General features: G+C 44.0%; 1 protein-coding gene across 1 annotated transcript in view; it reads left to right on the forward strand.

Annotated features, from left to right (window-relative positions):
* The window catches only part of Nucb2 (nucleobindin 2), a 37,307-nt gene that overhangs the window by 4,519 nt on the left and 16,923 nt on the right, over nt 1-15,865 (forward strand). Inside the window, exons 2-3 of the mRNA XM_021206370.1 lie at nt 988-1,157; nt 14,222-14,365. Of these exons, the coding sequence (XP_021062029.1) occupies nt 14,222-14,365 (144 nt within the window). The 5' untranslated portion in view covers nt 988-1,157. The remainder of the gene's footprint in view (nt 1-987; nt 1,158-14,221; nt 14,366-15,865) is intronic.

Here is a 15,865-nt window from a genome sequence, read left to right on the forward strand (position 1 = left end):
ACTCAGAAATCCACCTGCCCCTGCCTCCCAAGTGCTGGGATTAAAGGCGTGCACCACCATCGCCCTGCCCATTGCAACTCTCATAAAGGAAAACGTTTAATTGGACTTGGCTTACAGTTCCAGAGGTTTAGTCCGTTACCCTGGTGGGGAGCATGGTGTCAGGCAGGCAGACTTGGTGCTGGGAAAGGAACTGAGATCTACATCGGGCTCCACAGGCAGCAGCAAGAGAGAGCCACTGGGTCGGCTTGGACTTTTGAAAACTCAGAGCCTACCCCGAGTGACACACTGCTTCCTGTAAGACCATACCTCCTAGCCCTTTCGTTTTGTTTTGTTTTGTTTTGTTTTTTTGAGACAGGGTTTCTCTGTATAGTCCTGGCTGTCCTGGAACTCACTCTGTAGACCAGGCTGGCCTTGAATTGGCCTTTCTCTGCCTCCTGAGTGCTGGGATTAAAGGCATGCGCCACCACCGCCCGGCCTCTTAGCCCTTTTATATAGTGCTATTCCATAGCATTTAAATGTTTGAACCTAAGGGAGCCATTCTCATTCAAACCACTGCACTCTATATCTTAAGAGTTTATCTGTTTGCTGAGAAAGCCAAATGCTCTTATCCTTAGTTCTTTCTAGGACAGAACAACTTAGCCATTGTAGACAGGATCTGTTTGTTCTGGCTTTTGTCTAGTTTATCCGTATCTTGAGAGGTCATAAACTTATTTTTTTTTTAAAGATTTTCAAGACCCGATCCTCTTCATAGCCCCAGCTATCTTGGAACTCTGTAGACCAGGCTGGCCTTGAACAGAGATCCTCCTGCCTCTGCCTCTAGTGCTAGGATTAAAGGCATGGGCCACCAAATCCTGCTAATTTGATACTTTTCTTTCATACTATTTTCATACTATGTATTTAATAGCACACATTCTTGTGTGTTTTCCCCGCTAAATAAGGATGCATTTATAATTCATTGTTATATTTAATCTCTCTTTCTCCATTTAGAACACACCAGTCAGTTTTTCAAGGGAAAAACCTGAGCCAGGAGCCAATCCCTGATCTCCACAAACTTAATATTGTGTAGATTATTTTACCACCTGAGATCCCAGTGGCTTCATCTGTGCAAGAAAAGAGAGAGAGAGAAAAAAAAAGATAAAACCTTGGCCTGTCTGAAGGTAAGTGTTCAGTGAAGAATTGTCTTCTGTGACAAACAGAAACCAACTATGGCAGCCGGCAGCAAATAAACACCGGGAAGAGACCAGGGGGAAAGGAAGGAAAGATAGAGCCTCACTATGTAGCCCAGGCTGGTCTAGAACTCACTATGTGTCCCGGGCTGGCCTTGAGCTGACAGCAATCCTTCTGTCTCAGCCACCTGTGTGATGGGATAGAGGCATTTATTACCATTCCCTGATTAAAGTAATTTTTCTTTTAAAAAATATTTTACTCATTTATTTATTAGTATGTGTGTGTGTGCGCGCGCGTGTTTGTGTGTGTGTCCTCAGAGGCCAAAGGAATCTGATGTCCTTGGAGCTGGAATTGCAAGTGATTGTGAATCACTTCACATGGGTGTTGAGAATGGAACTTGGGTTAAGAACAGTGTGTGCTCGTAAGCACTGAGCCATCTCTCCAGTCCCTAAAATAATTCTGCTTTTTAAATTTAAATTTTATTTTAGTCTATGTGTATTGGTGTGTTTTTGCCTGCATGCATATCTATGCACCGTGTGTATGCCTGGTGCCCTCAGAGTCCAGAAAAGGGTGTCAGATGGCCCGGAATAGAGTTACAGGTAGTTGTGAACATCTGCATGGATGCTGGGAATTGAATTGGGGTTCTATGGAAGAGCAGCCGGTGTTCTTAGGGCTGAATCATTTCTCCAGCCCCTAAAAGAGTTTTTGAAGTCATAGTTTATAATAGGCAACAGGACTTCATAAAGTTGACTGCAGCCTCACCTTCTAGTTCTTGATCCGTTGCCCCTAAGGTTCCTCTGGTCTTCAATGTCAAAGATGGCTTCTAGACCTCTACTGTTACAGTGGGGTTCCAGGCAGCCAGGCAAAGACAAAGAAGAATGCATTCTGTCTCTCTGGAGACTCCCTGAACCAAAGCTCAGGCTTCAAGGAAACATAGCTGAATGGATGGGCTTTATGCTACCAAGCAGGAAGGAATGGTTTGGCTATCAGTGGAGAAGCAGAACTCTCTGCCACAGATAGAGCCTTCCTGAGCTTAAGACCCTTGGAAGTGACTTACAGAGCCTCTGTGATGGGAGAAGACCTTCTGGTCTGACCGCTGCCTGGAGAAAGAGGTAGTCTGTGTGCTGAATTGCATTTCTCCTGTCGTTTCTTTCTCCTATTTTTTTTTTTTTTTTTTTGAGACAGGATCTTGCTGGTCTGGAACTTAAAATCTAGCCAGGCTGTTGAACGAGTCTACCTCTGGAGCTGGGATTACAGGCATGTGCCCTTGTGCCTGGCCCTGCTTTCCTTTTGTTCTCTGATTCTTTATAAAGGCACGTTCCTCTTTGGAGATTTGTCCTGGTTGTTTAAAGACAGCCACCGGTGAATGTTCAGTGGATGTTTGTTGTGCAGAGGCAAGCTGAAACTGCAGTATGAAACTGCAGGCCTATCTGGAAGCAAGACACTAGAACGATAGAGACTTTTCCTCAAGATTGCGGCTTAACCGGTCATCAGAAGTGACTGTTGATGAGTGTGACCCCTCTTGGTGTAGTCTTTGTATTCAGGATAGTCACGCAGGACATGCGTTTGCCTAGCTTGCTAGTCGGAAGGCATTGATTGTCTAAAGTCACTTAGTTCTTACCTGGCATGAAAGTTTTTCTACTGCCCGTTGCATAACTTATTTAAGTATAACAGTTCAGGGCCCAGTATTAGGAGTTGAAACCAGGCCCTCACACATGCTCCTCAGACCCTCTATATGGAGCTACCTATATACTCCTAGCCCCAGGGCATGACAGTATTTCTTTTCAGATTTTTCCCTGTAAATATTTACAGACATACCATATTTTCTCACTTAAAATACTTCAGATGACCAGCTCTGATAGGACACAGTTGTAATCCTAGAACTTCGGAGGCTGGTGGAGGCTGGAGGATCGGGAGTGGAGGCTGGCCTGGGATATCAAGTTCAACTGGCATTATTTTAGTGTAAAAAAAAAAAAAAAAAAAAGTGAAGTGAAATGGACAACCTTGAGAAAGTGAAACACCAATCCAGGGAACGGAATTTTAAGCGAGAAAGAATGTAAAGATTCAATCAGTTGTTCAGTGTTTATAGGAAGGAGATAAAGAGAGATTAAGATTTTATTTCTATGAAGTGTTTGTGTTTTCACGAGCTCTTCTGCTCTTCCTCTTAATACGTGGGCATGGCAGGCTACTACACAGATTTCTATTGGTCTTAGACTCACTGTGGAACCGAAGATGACCTTGAACTTCCGATCCTTTTTAGTGCTGGGATTACAGGCAGGGACCACCAGGCCTAGTTTTCTGCAGTCCTGAATGGCTAGCAGGCTAAGGAGACTCTTTTTCAACTACACTACCTTCTGAGCATCTTACAGGGTTTTAAAAATGCATTGACATTTGAGTCATCAGATTAAATATGTCTGTTCCTGAATACCACTTGAATAGTCCTTATCTTTTGTTTTGCTTTGGTGGTTTAATACAGTCTTGCTTTGTAGCCCAGGCTGGCCTCAAACTTGCCGCCGTCCTCATGTTTTAGCCTCCATGTGCTGGGCTCAGCTCAGTTAAAGAATTTTTTTTTTTCAGGGTTGGAGAGAAGGCTCCATAGTTAAGAGCACTGGCCACTCTTCCTGGGACCTGGATTCCAGTCCCACCACCCACATGATGTCTCACAGCTGGCTATAATTCCAGCCCCAGGGGATTTGATGCCCTCTTCTAGCCTCTGTGTGCACTTCATACACACAGTGCACAGACCTACATGCAGGCAAAACAAATGAATAAATAAATACAATTTATGGAGTTTTTTCATTAAAAGAAAAATGGCTGTTCCATGTATTGTTATTTATTATATTATTATTATATATATGAGACGAGTACACTGTAGCTGTAGCATCAGATCCCATTACAGATGGTTGTGAGCCACCATGTGGTTGCTGGGATTTGAACCCAGGACCTCTGGAAGAGCAGTCAGTGCTCTTAACCGCTGAGCCATCTCTCCAGCCTATATTGTTCTTTTTTAAAAATTAATTTATTTTATGTACATGAATGTCCTATCTACATGTATACTTATATGCCAGAAAAGGGCATCAGATCACACTGTAGATGGTTGTGAGCCACCATGTGGTTGCTGGGGATTGAACTCAGAACCTCTGGAAGAGCAGACAGTGCACTTAACTGCCAAGCCATCTCTTCAGCCCCCTGTGTATTGTTTTTTTAAAGTAGTGTTCCCCTCACTACATTCAAAGTTTCTACACTGAGGAAACCTCTATTGCACTTTTGCTTTCTGGCATAATATCCCATGTGGTTCTTAACACATAAACATTTGTTTAAAACAAAACAAAACTACATGTCAGCCTTAAAAAGAAGAGCAAAGGGGGGGGGGGGGGGGATTAATTAACAGGGGAAAATTAAAAAGGAAAAATAAAGGAAACGGATTCACAAAGGCAGGGGTGGGGCTAGGAAGATGACTAATGAATAAGAAGGCTTGGTATGCAAGCATGAGGATCTGAGTTCAAATCCCCAGAACTCAGGTAAAAAGTGAGACACGATCCCTTATGTACCTGTAGTCCCAGCTCCTCTGCCTTGCATGTGAACATACCACCATATGGTATTCTTTATCTATCCATCCATCTATCAATCCTTCCATCCATCAATCTATCTATGTACCTACTTACCTCTACTTCCATTTCTATGTATCTCTCATACACACAATTACACAGTTTATACTCTTAATTGGATAACCTCTTCACTACTTGAGTGATTTCACAGCTAAGCAATCTGTCTCTGTGAGTCACAGCCTTGAGTTGTTTTTCTGGCCCTGGGACTTGGGAGGCTTGTTTTGGATTTACTGGATACATAGGGGAAGGCTCTGATCCCTTCTGTGTCTGGACTTTTCATGTTGTCATATCACGGGGCCAGGGATGTAGCTCATTTGTCAAGTGCTTGCTTGGCATGCACCAAGCCCTGGGTTCAATTGCTGACACCTTATAAACTGGGTGTGGAGGTGCACACCTGTACTCCTAACACCCAGGAGATGGAGACAGGGCGATCAGGAGTCTGACTTCATCCTTGGCTATATAGTAAGTTCAGGGCAGTCTGGGTTATACGTCTCAAACATGTAACAACAACAAAATTCACATCATACTACACCATACTAGACTTGGGGGGCTCCTGCCTGTAATCTCAGCACTGGGAAGGCTAAGAGGCAGGAATGCTGTGAATTTGAGGCCCACTTGGGCTATCCAGGAGTTGAATGGGTTTCATGTTATCCTGTTGTTAGAGTCAACTCTCAGCCTGTAATGTTTAGCTCTGTCTGCTGTTCAGCAGTTGGTGCACTGTCTCCTTTCAAGCTCTGTGTCGTTCTTAGGGAAGAAGAGGGTGATAAAGGAAAGATGGCCATTCTCCCGGCCCGGTCAGGGAAGGAAACTAGGTTACACCTCTTCTTCCTGTTGGTTGTCCTTCCTCTGCTCTCACGTGCAACATTCACACATTTTTCTAGTCGATGGAAGTCTGTAACTGAATCTGTCACTTCAACATTATGTTGGTGTTTAAAGAGATTTTCCTGTCGTTACTCTTCTACCTAATATACTCGAGAACTTTCCATTTCTTCTGTTAGGGCAACAGTTGACATTTCTGAGTCTTTATTAAGAACCTAAGCCATGTTTAAGTTAATTGTTCTAGTTACATCTAGAATGAGCACTAAAAGATTAGAATCTAATAGAGGGGGAAAATACGTTTAGAATGGTTTCCATTGATCAAAAAGAAGTGAACAAGAGGACTATCTGCGTAGTTCAGCGGGGAAAGGCGCTCACTGAGAAGCCCGATGATGTGAGGAGGGAGTGGTGGAGGGAGAGCACTGACTTCTGCAGGTTACCTCTGCGCTCCACATGCAATGAGGAGAGGCAGTAACTATTAAAAGGCAAGGCAAACAGAAAGTCCTGAAGAGAATGGTAGCTTTCACACATAGGATTCCTGTGCTTCGCTGCTAGGACACATGACCATATGGGATATAGAAACAAAATGCTGCCATTGAAAACTGAGCCAGCCGCGACATGATTTATCATGCACAGTCCATTTCGTTCCTGAAAGTGCTTTTGCAGATTAATTTAGATACACAGCTTTTGCACAGCATTTATAAAACGATTTATGGGGCTGGAGAGATGGTTCATAGGTTAAGAGTGCTGGCTGCTCTTGCAGAGATCCTGAGTTCAATCCCCAGCAGCCACTTGATGGCTCACAACCATCTGTAATAGGATCTGGTGCCCTCCTCTGGCAAGCAGGTATACATGCAGGCAGAACACTATATACACAATAAATAAATCTTTTAAAAAGATTTATTTGATTTTTAAATTTTATTTTATGAATGAGTGTTTAGCCTGTATGTCTGTGTATCACGTGCATGCAGTACCCCAAGGAGGCCAGAGAGGGTGTCTGATCCCCTGGGATGGAGGTACAGACAGTTGTGACTTTGGGTGATGGGAACTGAACTTTGGCCTTCTGGAAGAGCAGTCAGTGCTCTTAACTGCTGCACAGTCTCTCCAGCCTGTCTTTGTTTCCTGTCAGGCTCCATTGTCTGGGAGTTTCTTCTAATCCTGTAACTTGAACTTCACAAGTCTTGGTAGTGGGGCTCTCTTGGTGTTAGCATAAGCTGACAGAGGGCTTTCAGATTCCCTTTAATTGTTAACCAAAAGCACTGACAGCTGTCAGCTGTGGAGGAACAGCACCAACATGTTTTTTTCCAGGTGTCCTTCCTGTTCCTTAGCTGCTTAGATACATCATATCAGAATGCCCCGGGAGCTAAGTGAACATGCCTGGCAGGTTGGGCCAGGTTCTTCAAGCCAGATTTAGCAACTCTTCCTTTCGCCCACCCCCACAAGAGCTCACTGGAACATCTTTGGGAAGTTGCCTTGTAGTTTTAAATGTAATGTGTCAGCAACTTTGGCCAGCTATTTCTCTGAGAGTCCTTCAGTGGAGTGCTATGAAAACCCATTCATAGACTGGAGATGCAGTTTAGTTGCTAGAGTGCCTGCTTAGATGCAGGAAGCCCCTAGCATCTGCACATCCTAGCATGTACAGTCACTGGATTTGGTGTTCTTGGAGAGAGTCTTGAACTGTGGACATGTTCCTAGTAGTTACTGAACTGTCTTGCATGGGCTGATGAATGGACACTCCAGTAAACAAGTCTGTGAAAACCAAAGGAAGTGGGCCAGGGAAGTGGCTCAGTCTGCAGAGTGCTTGCCTAGCACGCACAAAGCCCTGAGTTCAACGTCCACCACTGCGTAAACTGCGCATGACAGTGTACACTTAGAATCTCAGCACTCCAGCAGGTAGAGGCAGGAGGATCAGAAGTTCAAAGCCATCCTTGGTTACCTAGGCCAGCTTATCTCTAAATAAAGAAATAAATTAATAAGCATTTCAAAAAATCTGTTCTCATTAGGTACACAGATGCATATCTGTAATCTCAACATTCAAGAGGCTGAGGCAGAGGTGTCACTGTGAGTTTGATGCCAGCCTGCATTACATAAGACCTTGTTTCAAAAGAGCACAAGCCCATTCTCTTGTGCCTGTGTCTTTCCCCTTTAGGGTTAGTGTATTATTTTCAGGCATGCGCGAGAACATTAGAAGCAGTTTGTCAGCCTTTCCCACTGACTAAAATCAGCTTTGCCTCTCCACTTCACCCTGTGGTACTGAGATCAAGCCCTTCGCCTAGCACATGGCACATGCTAGATAAATACTCTGCCACTGAGTTATGTCCTCTGTCCTTTTCTTACGGTGCACGCCGCTAGAAGTTGTGAAACATCTGTTCAGTGCTAGGAAGACGTTACTGACAGTTTGACATTTGTGTGTCTGCCTTGGAGATGGCCACATCAGTCCTGTCAGCCCAGTACTTGGGACCTGCAGTCGGTTTCTGCTGTCCTCAACAGTGTGCCGTGGCTGCTCGTAGGGAATTTGTGTGTGTGTGTGTGTGTGTGTGTGTGTGTGTGTGTCTCAGAACGTAGAGTAACACAGCTTTGTGTAGTAGCTTCCTGTCTAAAGTCTGGTAAAGCAATTAGTGCCCATAAATGAAAAGGTCAGGCTGTTCCTCTGACAACGTTGCTGCTCACCTCTGCCAGCTGCCTCATTTTCTCTGCTTACAGAGGAGCACTTGAATGCCAAACTACAGCCCTCCCCCACCCCCCTTCCCGGACGGGGAGGTCTGGAGATTGAGTTTAGGGCTCCGTGCATGCTAGGCAAGCACTCACCGTTGAGCTATGGCTGCAACCCTTTGGCGTTTGTAGCCCAGGGTGGCCTCAAGCTCTCTGCAGTCCTGTGTCAGCCTTCCGAGTCCTGTGGTCACACTTGGGCAACTCTGGGTCTGACATAGTTTAATCCTTTTGAAGATAGTGACCAGGAAGACATAATGATAATGCAGAAAGTCTGATGATATGACAGTAAGAAAAACTGTCCTAACATCAAAACTGCAATGACTTTTATGGCGTTCAGGTAGTAAAGCTGGGCGGTTGTTACCACCTGGTCAATCAGTATTTTTTCAGTTAATTGAAAGACAGACAACCCCTGACTTTTAAGATATTAAGCTAAATAATCGTGTATCAAGTTGCTTAAGGATAGACTCAGTGATCGGAGTAAATTTAAATGGGGAATATTTTAATTAGAAGGCAGATGAGGCCGGGAAGGTGGGTCCGTGGTTAGGAGCACTTGTGCTCTTGCAGAAGACCCGGCTTTGGGTCCCAGAACCCACAGGGCAGCTCACAGCTCTCTGTAACTCCAGTTCCAGAGGCTCCAACCCCCACTTCTGAGCTCCTCAGACACTGCGCACATGTGGTGCGTAGATATATACGAAGGCAAAACACGTGAGAAAAGAAATCTAAAAGAAATTGAAAAAGGAAAGAAGGTTGAAAGGGGACTTGCATAGTGGAAGAAGAGAACGGACTCCTAAAAGTCCTGTGATCTTCACACATGCAGTGTGGGACATGTGAACACACACGCACACACACACACACACACACACACAGTAAATAAATAAATAAAACAAAAAGGAAGCAGAGGTTGTGTACATGTATGTACACGTACCTGCTTATATATTAACACACTAATAGGAGCACAACTAATTTCAAATAAAATTGGCCTCAGACACAAAGTCACTCAAATAGTAAAGTCTGACAGAGGGCTAGAAAATTTAAATTTGTGTAGCCTTGTACTTAAGTAAAAATTGACAGAATTATCAAGAAAATTACAAAGAAAGAAGATCATGTTTTTTCTCTGATAGTGATAGAATAAATGATGAATGTGTTAAGAATATAGAATTTAGATTATGGAAAATTATAAATCATGGCTAGCATAGTGCCATTTATGTTTTTTTTCCTTCACATTAAAAACATTTAGCTCGACATTTTGCTGTGTTTCTTTTTTGTAAAGTTGAAAGATGATTCTATATCATGTAATTTACACACACACACACACACAGACAGACACACAGACACACATACACACACATACACAAAGACACACACACACAGACACACAGATACACACACACCCCTCACTATGCAGTCCAGTCCAGTGGCCCTGGCTGATCACTATGTAGTCTAGGCCTCAGGCTCTGTCTTTCTGCTTCAGCCTCCAGAAGCTGGAATTACAGCATGTGTCACCACACGAGCTATCTATCGTCCATCTTTATGTAAAGTGTCCACTTGACTGGTGTCTGGTGCACTCTAATGCTGCACCACTGTCAGCTCTTTCTGATTTAACACATATTCCTCCCCACTAAACAAATCCTCTCCCTGGTAATCTTTATTTCTGCTTGTCTCTCCTGCTGCCATCAGCCGTAAGCAGTAATAATCTCCTTTTCTAGGGATTTGTCTGTTGGGGGCATTTTTATGTGGATTGAATCGTATAATAGGTGTTTTTTCCCCCTTGATTGTGTTTATTATGGTATTTGATTTAAACCCACAGATTTCTCCTTACAAATCTCAGTCTTTGGCTTTTTAAAATTCCCAAAAAGCAAAATAGCTTTTGGTTTTGAATGACATACAATGATGAATTGTCTTAGCCATGTAAAAACCAAAACTAAACCCAGCATGAAAGAACACAGGCCCATCAGTGTCTCTGCCTGAGTATTGTTCCTGCCTCCGGAAGCAAGCTGGGCCTTCGGGCGGAGCCTCCTGTTTCCAGGGAAATCTCTTGGATTGCTCTCTTCTTTCAGTTGTCTCTAGATTTGATCTGTGCTATTCTTGCTGTTGGTTTTTGTGTCTGAGCACTGGAGCTAGCCTCTTGCTTTACCAGCACAATGTCAGGCTTGCACAGTAAGCCCTATTCAACTAGAAGTTTAATGTAAAGGTATTTATAAATTGTTTAGCCTAGTAATTTCAGACAGTTGGTTTGAGCATAAGCAATTGGTATTTCTGATTAGGTATCTGAGGAGAATCTCCATCTTACCCACTAATTTGATGGTGGGATTTACAAACTTAAAAGAGTACTGAGGTCCGGCTGGTTGTGATGGTCCAGACCTCCTGCAAGAGGCAGGAGGACCAAGAATTCAAGGTCATCCTCTGCTACTCAGGAAGTCTGAGGCCAGCCTGTCTATGTGACACCTTGTCTCAATAAAGAAAGAATAGTAAAGCCTAGAGAAATCCTCCAAGTTAAAAGTATCCAGTGACTGAGTTGTGAGGACGCAGCTACAGCTGTGACTGGTCTCAGCGGGTATTAGATAGAGTACACACCTAACCGGCAGTGGGGAGATAGTTTGGTTGGTAAAGTACTTGCTATGCAAGAGTGAGGGTTTGAGTTTGACTCCTGGTACCTATGTAAGAAGCCAGGCTGGGTGGCAAATGCTTGTAATCACAGCACAGGGATGGTGAAGACAAGAAGATTCCCTAGCCAGCCAGCCTAGACACTGAGCAAGTTCCAGCCCCAACAAGAAACCTTGTCTCAGAAAACACGGTGGACAGCTTCTGAAATATCTGATCATCACATGCATATAAGCACACACATGCATGTGCACCACTACCCATCTACACACAAACGTGGAACACTGCCCCCTACCTCAGTGCTGTGGTTGGAATGCAGGATCCTATGCATGTTTGGCAAATGCTCTACTGCCTCAGCCCCCAAGCTACCTTGGAGATAAGCATTCTGAACAGTAGAGCAGACAGAGGCAATGTGTGGAAGGGCAGTGATTTCTAATGCTTCAGAATTAGCTACAGGACTCCATAAAGACTGGGGTCTCTGGTTTCTGAGGCCAGCAAAGGCCCTGGGGATTTGCTTTTCTGCAAAGGCTCCTTACAGGCAGCCTGCCCCTTTGTGTCAGTCCCTCTATGTCTCAGCCCTGCTTTATGGCTTTCTGACTACTGCGTTTGTTTCCTGTGTGCCTTCCTCTGTGCTGTTGATGTTCTTAACATTATTCTTGGTCTGTTCCTTTTCATAAGCCTGTGTATTTATATGTTCCCTTTCTGATCCTTGCAGGAGACCTAGGGCTATGGATCCTATGGAAACAATAAAACTTGAACAATTGTATTTAAAATATTTGAAATCTTTTGTTCTGTTTTAACCCCATGACATCCTATGTGTAAGAGATGAACATAATAATCATTATACTACAGAAACCTCTCTAACATCCTTCCTGATAGACACACTTTTTCATTATTGTGTTTTTCAAACAGTCTCTTCAATACAGCCCTGATTGGCCTGAACTTGCTATGTAAACCAGGCTGGCCACCATCTTGTTGCAATCCCCCTGCCTCTGCTTCTTGAGTTCTGTGATTACAGGGATGTGCCACTACACCTGGCCTATTTGGTATTTTACTGCAATTTAATTGAAAGCATCTGTTGGCTGTTTTTTGTTTTTGTTTCTGTTTCTGTTTCTGTTTTTGGAGACTAGGTTTCTCTGTGCAGCCCTTCCTGTCCTGGAACTTGATCTGTATAGACCGGGGCTGGCCTCAAACTCAGAGATCTGTCTGCCTCTGAAGTGCTGGGATTAAAGGCATGAACTATCACAGTCCAGCTGTTTTTATTTATATATTGATTGATTGATTGGTTGGTTGATTGATTGGTTGATTGATTGGTTTTTCGAGACAGGGTTTCTCTGTGTAGCCTTGGTTGTCCTGGAACTCACTATGTAGATCAGGCTGGCCTCGAATTCAGAAATCCACCTGCCTCTGCCTCCTGAGTGCTGGGATTAAAGGCGTGCGCCACCACACTTGGCTCCAGCTGTTTTTTAAACATTCATTCATTCATTCATTCATTCTCAGAGTGAGCACTTGGGTCATGGGATACCTGTGGAGGCAGGAGGATAGCTTTCAGTGGTTAGTTCTCTCCTGCCATCATACGGGTCCCAGGGACCAAACTCAGTTTGTCAGCCTTGATAGAAAATGCCTTGACCCACTGAGCCATCTCGACAATCTGCCTGGTTTTTCACTAATGCTTTCATTGTAGTTGTTTATTTGTTTTTAATTTTTATATGTTCATGGATCTGTGTCTGTCTGTACGTTTGCATGCAGTGCCCACAGAGGCCGAAAGAGGGCATCAAATTCCCTGGAGCTGGAGCTGGAGCTGCAGGCAGAGGTCAGCTGCCAGATGTCTCTGAACAGCAGCAAATACTCTGAGCTGTCGATTGTCTCTGCAGGCCTTTTGTTGTATTTATTAATTTAAAATTTGTTTACTTTTAATTTTATGTGTATGTGTTTTTGCCTCTGTGTGTGTGTCTGTGCAGCACATGCATGCCCGGTGCCTGAGGAATCCAGAAGGTCCTCTGGAACTGGAGTTACATAATTGTGAGCAATCTGATGGCTAACCACCGAGTCATCTCTCTAGCCCCCTTGTATTGAGCATTTTGTAATCTTTTTTTCCTCCTTCTGCTTTCTTTTGTGTTTTTTTTTAAATTAAAATGTTCTAGTGTACAAAATAATGGGTTCACTTAGAACATTTTCATACATACGCTTTGCCCCGTTTTGTTTCTACTTACACAACACTGCCCTTTCCCACCAGTCCTCCTCCTCTTGTTGGCCCCTTCCCCCTCACAAATAGCGCCCTTTGTGGTTTTATGTCACAGGTGTGTAAGTATGTGTGTTTAAATGTACATTCCTCCCATCACGTTAAACAAGCAGCGTTTTGTGTCTCCTGCCTCTTCTGTATTTACCCTCTCCTGTCTCCATCCTTTTCCCTGCCCCTCCCCCTCACACCGACCTGCTCATGTTCTTTGTTTTCCTTATTCCCACCACAATCTCATTGGCTACTTTCTTTTGTTTGTGTATTGATATAGAGTCTCTGCACCCAGAGTGGCCTGGAACTCAACCAGGTAGCTCAGGCTGACCTTGGACTCAAGTCCAGTCCGCCTGTCTCAGCCTCCCAAGAGCTGGGATACAAGAGTTGAGCCCACTGTGTCTAATTTTCAAATGTTTTCCTCTAGAAGCAGTTTAGAACTAGAAGTTTTGTTTCTTTTTGTTTCTCCTGTACTTTCCTTTCAACACCCTCCCCTCCCTCTTTTTTGTTTTTTTGAGACAGGCTTTTGCTATAGTGCCCTGGCTGGCTTGGAAACTACTGTGTAGCTCGGGCTGGTCTCAGACCAGCAGTGATCTTCCTAGCCTAGCCTCCCACATGCTGGGCTTATAGCTGTGCATCGCCACACCAGGCTCTGTCTGTTTTGAGGTAGGGTCTCACCAGATAGCCTATGTGGACCTCGGGCTTACAGCCCTCCTGCCCTCAGTCTCCAGAGTATAGGATGATAGGCCATGTGAGTTCATCATGCTCTCCCTTGATTTCTTCTTTTTTTAAAAATCATGTTTTCTTATATGCATTTATTTACCTATTTACTTTATGTGTGTTTGCCTTTACCCACTCAGCCTTCTTGCTGGGTGTTCCCCTGACTTGCTTGGGCGATTTATTATGTCAGTTTTGTAAGTTATCATCTATTTTCATCTCACTTCCTAGAGGTGTTTCTTGGTTGGTTTGTTTGTGTTTGTTTTGCATTTAGCTTCTTGGGCATGGGTATATGATTGAAGTGGGAACGCGCGTCTCCAGCCTTGCAGCATCTTTCTGGGACTTTGCTGTCATGACTTCTCCATTTCAGATGAGGTGGGGGATCATCCAAGTACAGTACTGTTTTCTCTTGGTTCCGTGCCTACTGACCGCTCTGGAAGCTGTTCCTATAGATGTGGACAAGACCAAAGTACACAACGCTGAGCCGGTGGAAAGTGCAAGGATAGAGCCACCAGTAAGTATGTGGGTGAATTATGATGGCAGCAGAAGTGAAGATCACTGCTGAGACTCACTCAGTGAAATCCTAGCTAGTAGATGGACCGTGAAGTGTTAATTGTGGCTAGTGGAGGGACTGTGAAGTGTTAATCCTGCCCAGTGGAGGGACTGTGAAGAGTGAATCCTAGCCAGTGGATGAACCATGAAGTGTTAACTGTGGCCAGTGAAGTGTTAATTGTGGCCAGTGGAGGGACCATGAAGTGTTAACTGTGGCCAGTGAAGTGTTAATTGTGGCCAGTGGATGGACCTGAAATGTTAACTGTGGCTAGTGAAGTGTTAATTGTGGCCAGTGGAGGGACCTGAAGTGTTAATCCTGCCCAGTGGAGGGACTGTGAAGTGTTAATCCTGGCCAGTGGAGGGGCTGTGAAGTATTAATTGTGTCCAGTGGATGGACCATGGAATATTAATCCTGGCCAGTGGAGGGGCCGTGAAGTATTGCTAATGTTGACTGCACATATAATCCCACATTTAGGAAGTATTTCTGAAGCAGTAGTAAAAAGCCATTGGCCAGGAATCAGGTGATAGAACACTGACCAATGCTATTTAACGTAATTTGTATGTAGAAGAAGTGATCATACTACATTTTTAATGTAACAGAAGAATACTGTTATTTCCTAAGGAGGGATATATGATCATGGGAGAGATCATTCTCCCCCCCCCCCCCCAGAAGCCCATTCACACCATTGTGCTGTTGTTTTTCAGTGGTGGGGATGGAACCTGGAACTTTCTGTATTCTTGGCAAGCACTCTACCATTTAGTTACACATCCAACCTTAAAACTTTGCTTTCTAAACCCTATAGGACGTTTATACTTTGTAGTACACCATGATATTGGTCCCGATTTGGAACTCTCTCTTGACAGTTGAAGCTATCTTTGACACCAGGGGTAAATGAGGTGGGATGTAGAGTCAGCAGCAGGCCCAAAGCTGGTAGATCTGGGGGGGGGGGTCCATTGATCTCTGCAGGTAATTAAAAAAGAAAAGAGAGGGAGCCAAAGCTGGAGGCTCTGGTGGCTCCAGACCAGCATTGCTAGTTACTGGATTGAAATTCTCAACTCTTTTACTCTCTTGGGGCCAGAACTGGCTGCTTCTGGCAATTGCCTCCTGCTGATAGCAGCAAGTGATTAAAAAAAAGAAACTTTATTACTTGGGGCTGGTACTTTCTGTGACCAGTGAGAAACCGGAACTCTTTTAACTCTTAGGGAGCTGTTGAGAAAGAAAAAGGGAGAAAATTACACACACACACACACACACACACACACATACACACTGTATGAAGCAAAGGGGGCTTCAACAAGCAAGTTTCATCAATTTCATACATGCACATGTATACATACATATACACAAACCTACATAGATGCACACTTGATGGATTGAGCAAACTCTAACAACTTTATTTTTTTCTTTACTCCTTTTTTATATTTCCTATGACAAAGTTTTCTATGTAAGAAAAAAAATACC

Source organism: Mus pahari, chromosome 1 (assembly GCF_900095145.1).
Source record: "Mus pahari chromosome 1, PAHARI_EIJ_v1.1, whole genome shotgun sequence".
NCBI lineage: Eukaryota > Metazoa > Chordata > Mammalia > Rodentia > Muridae > Mus > Mus pahari.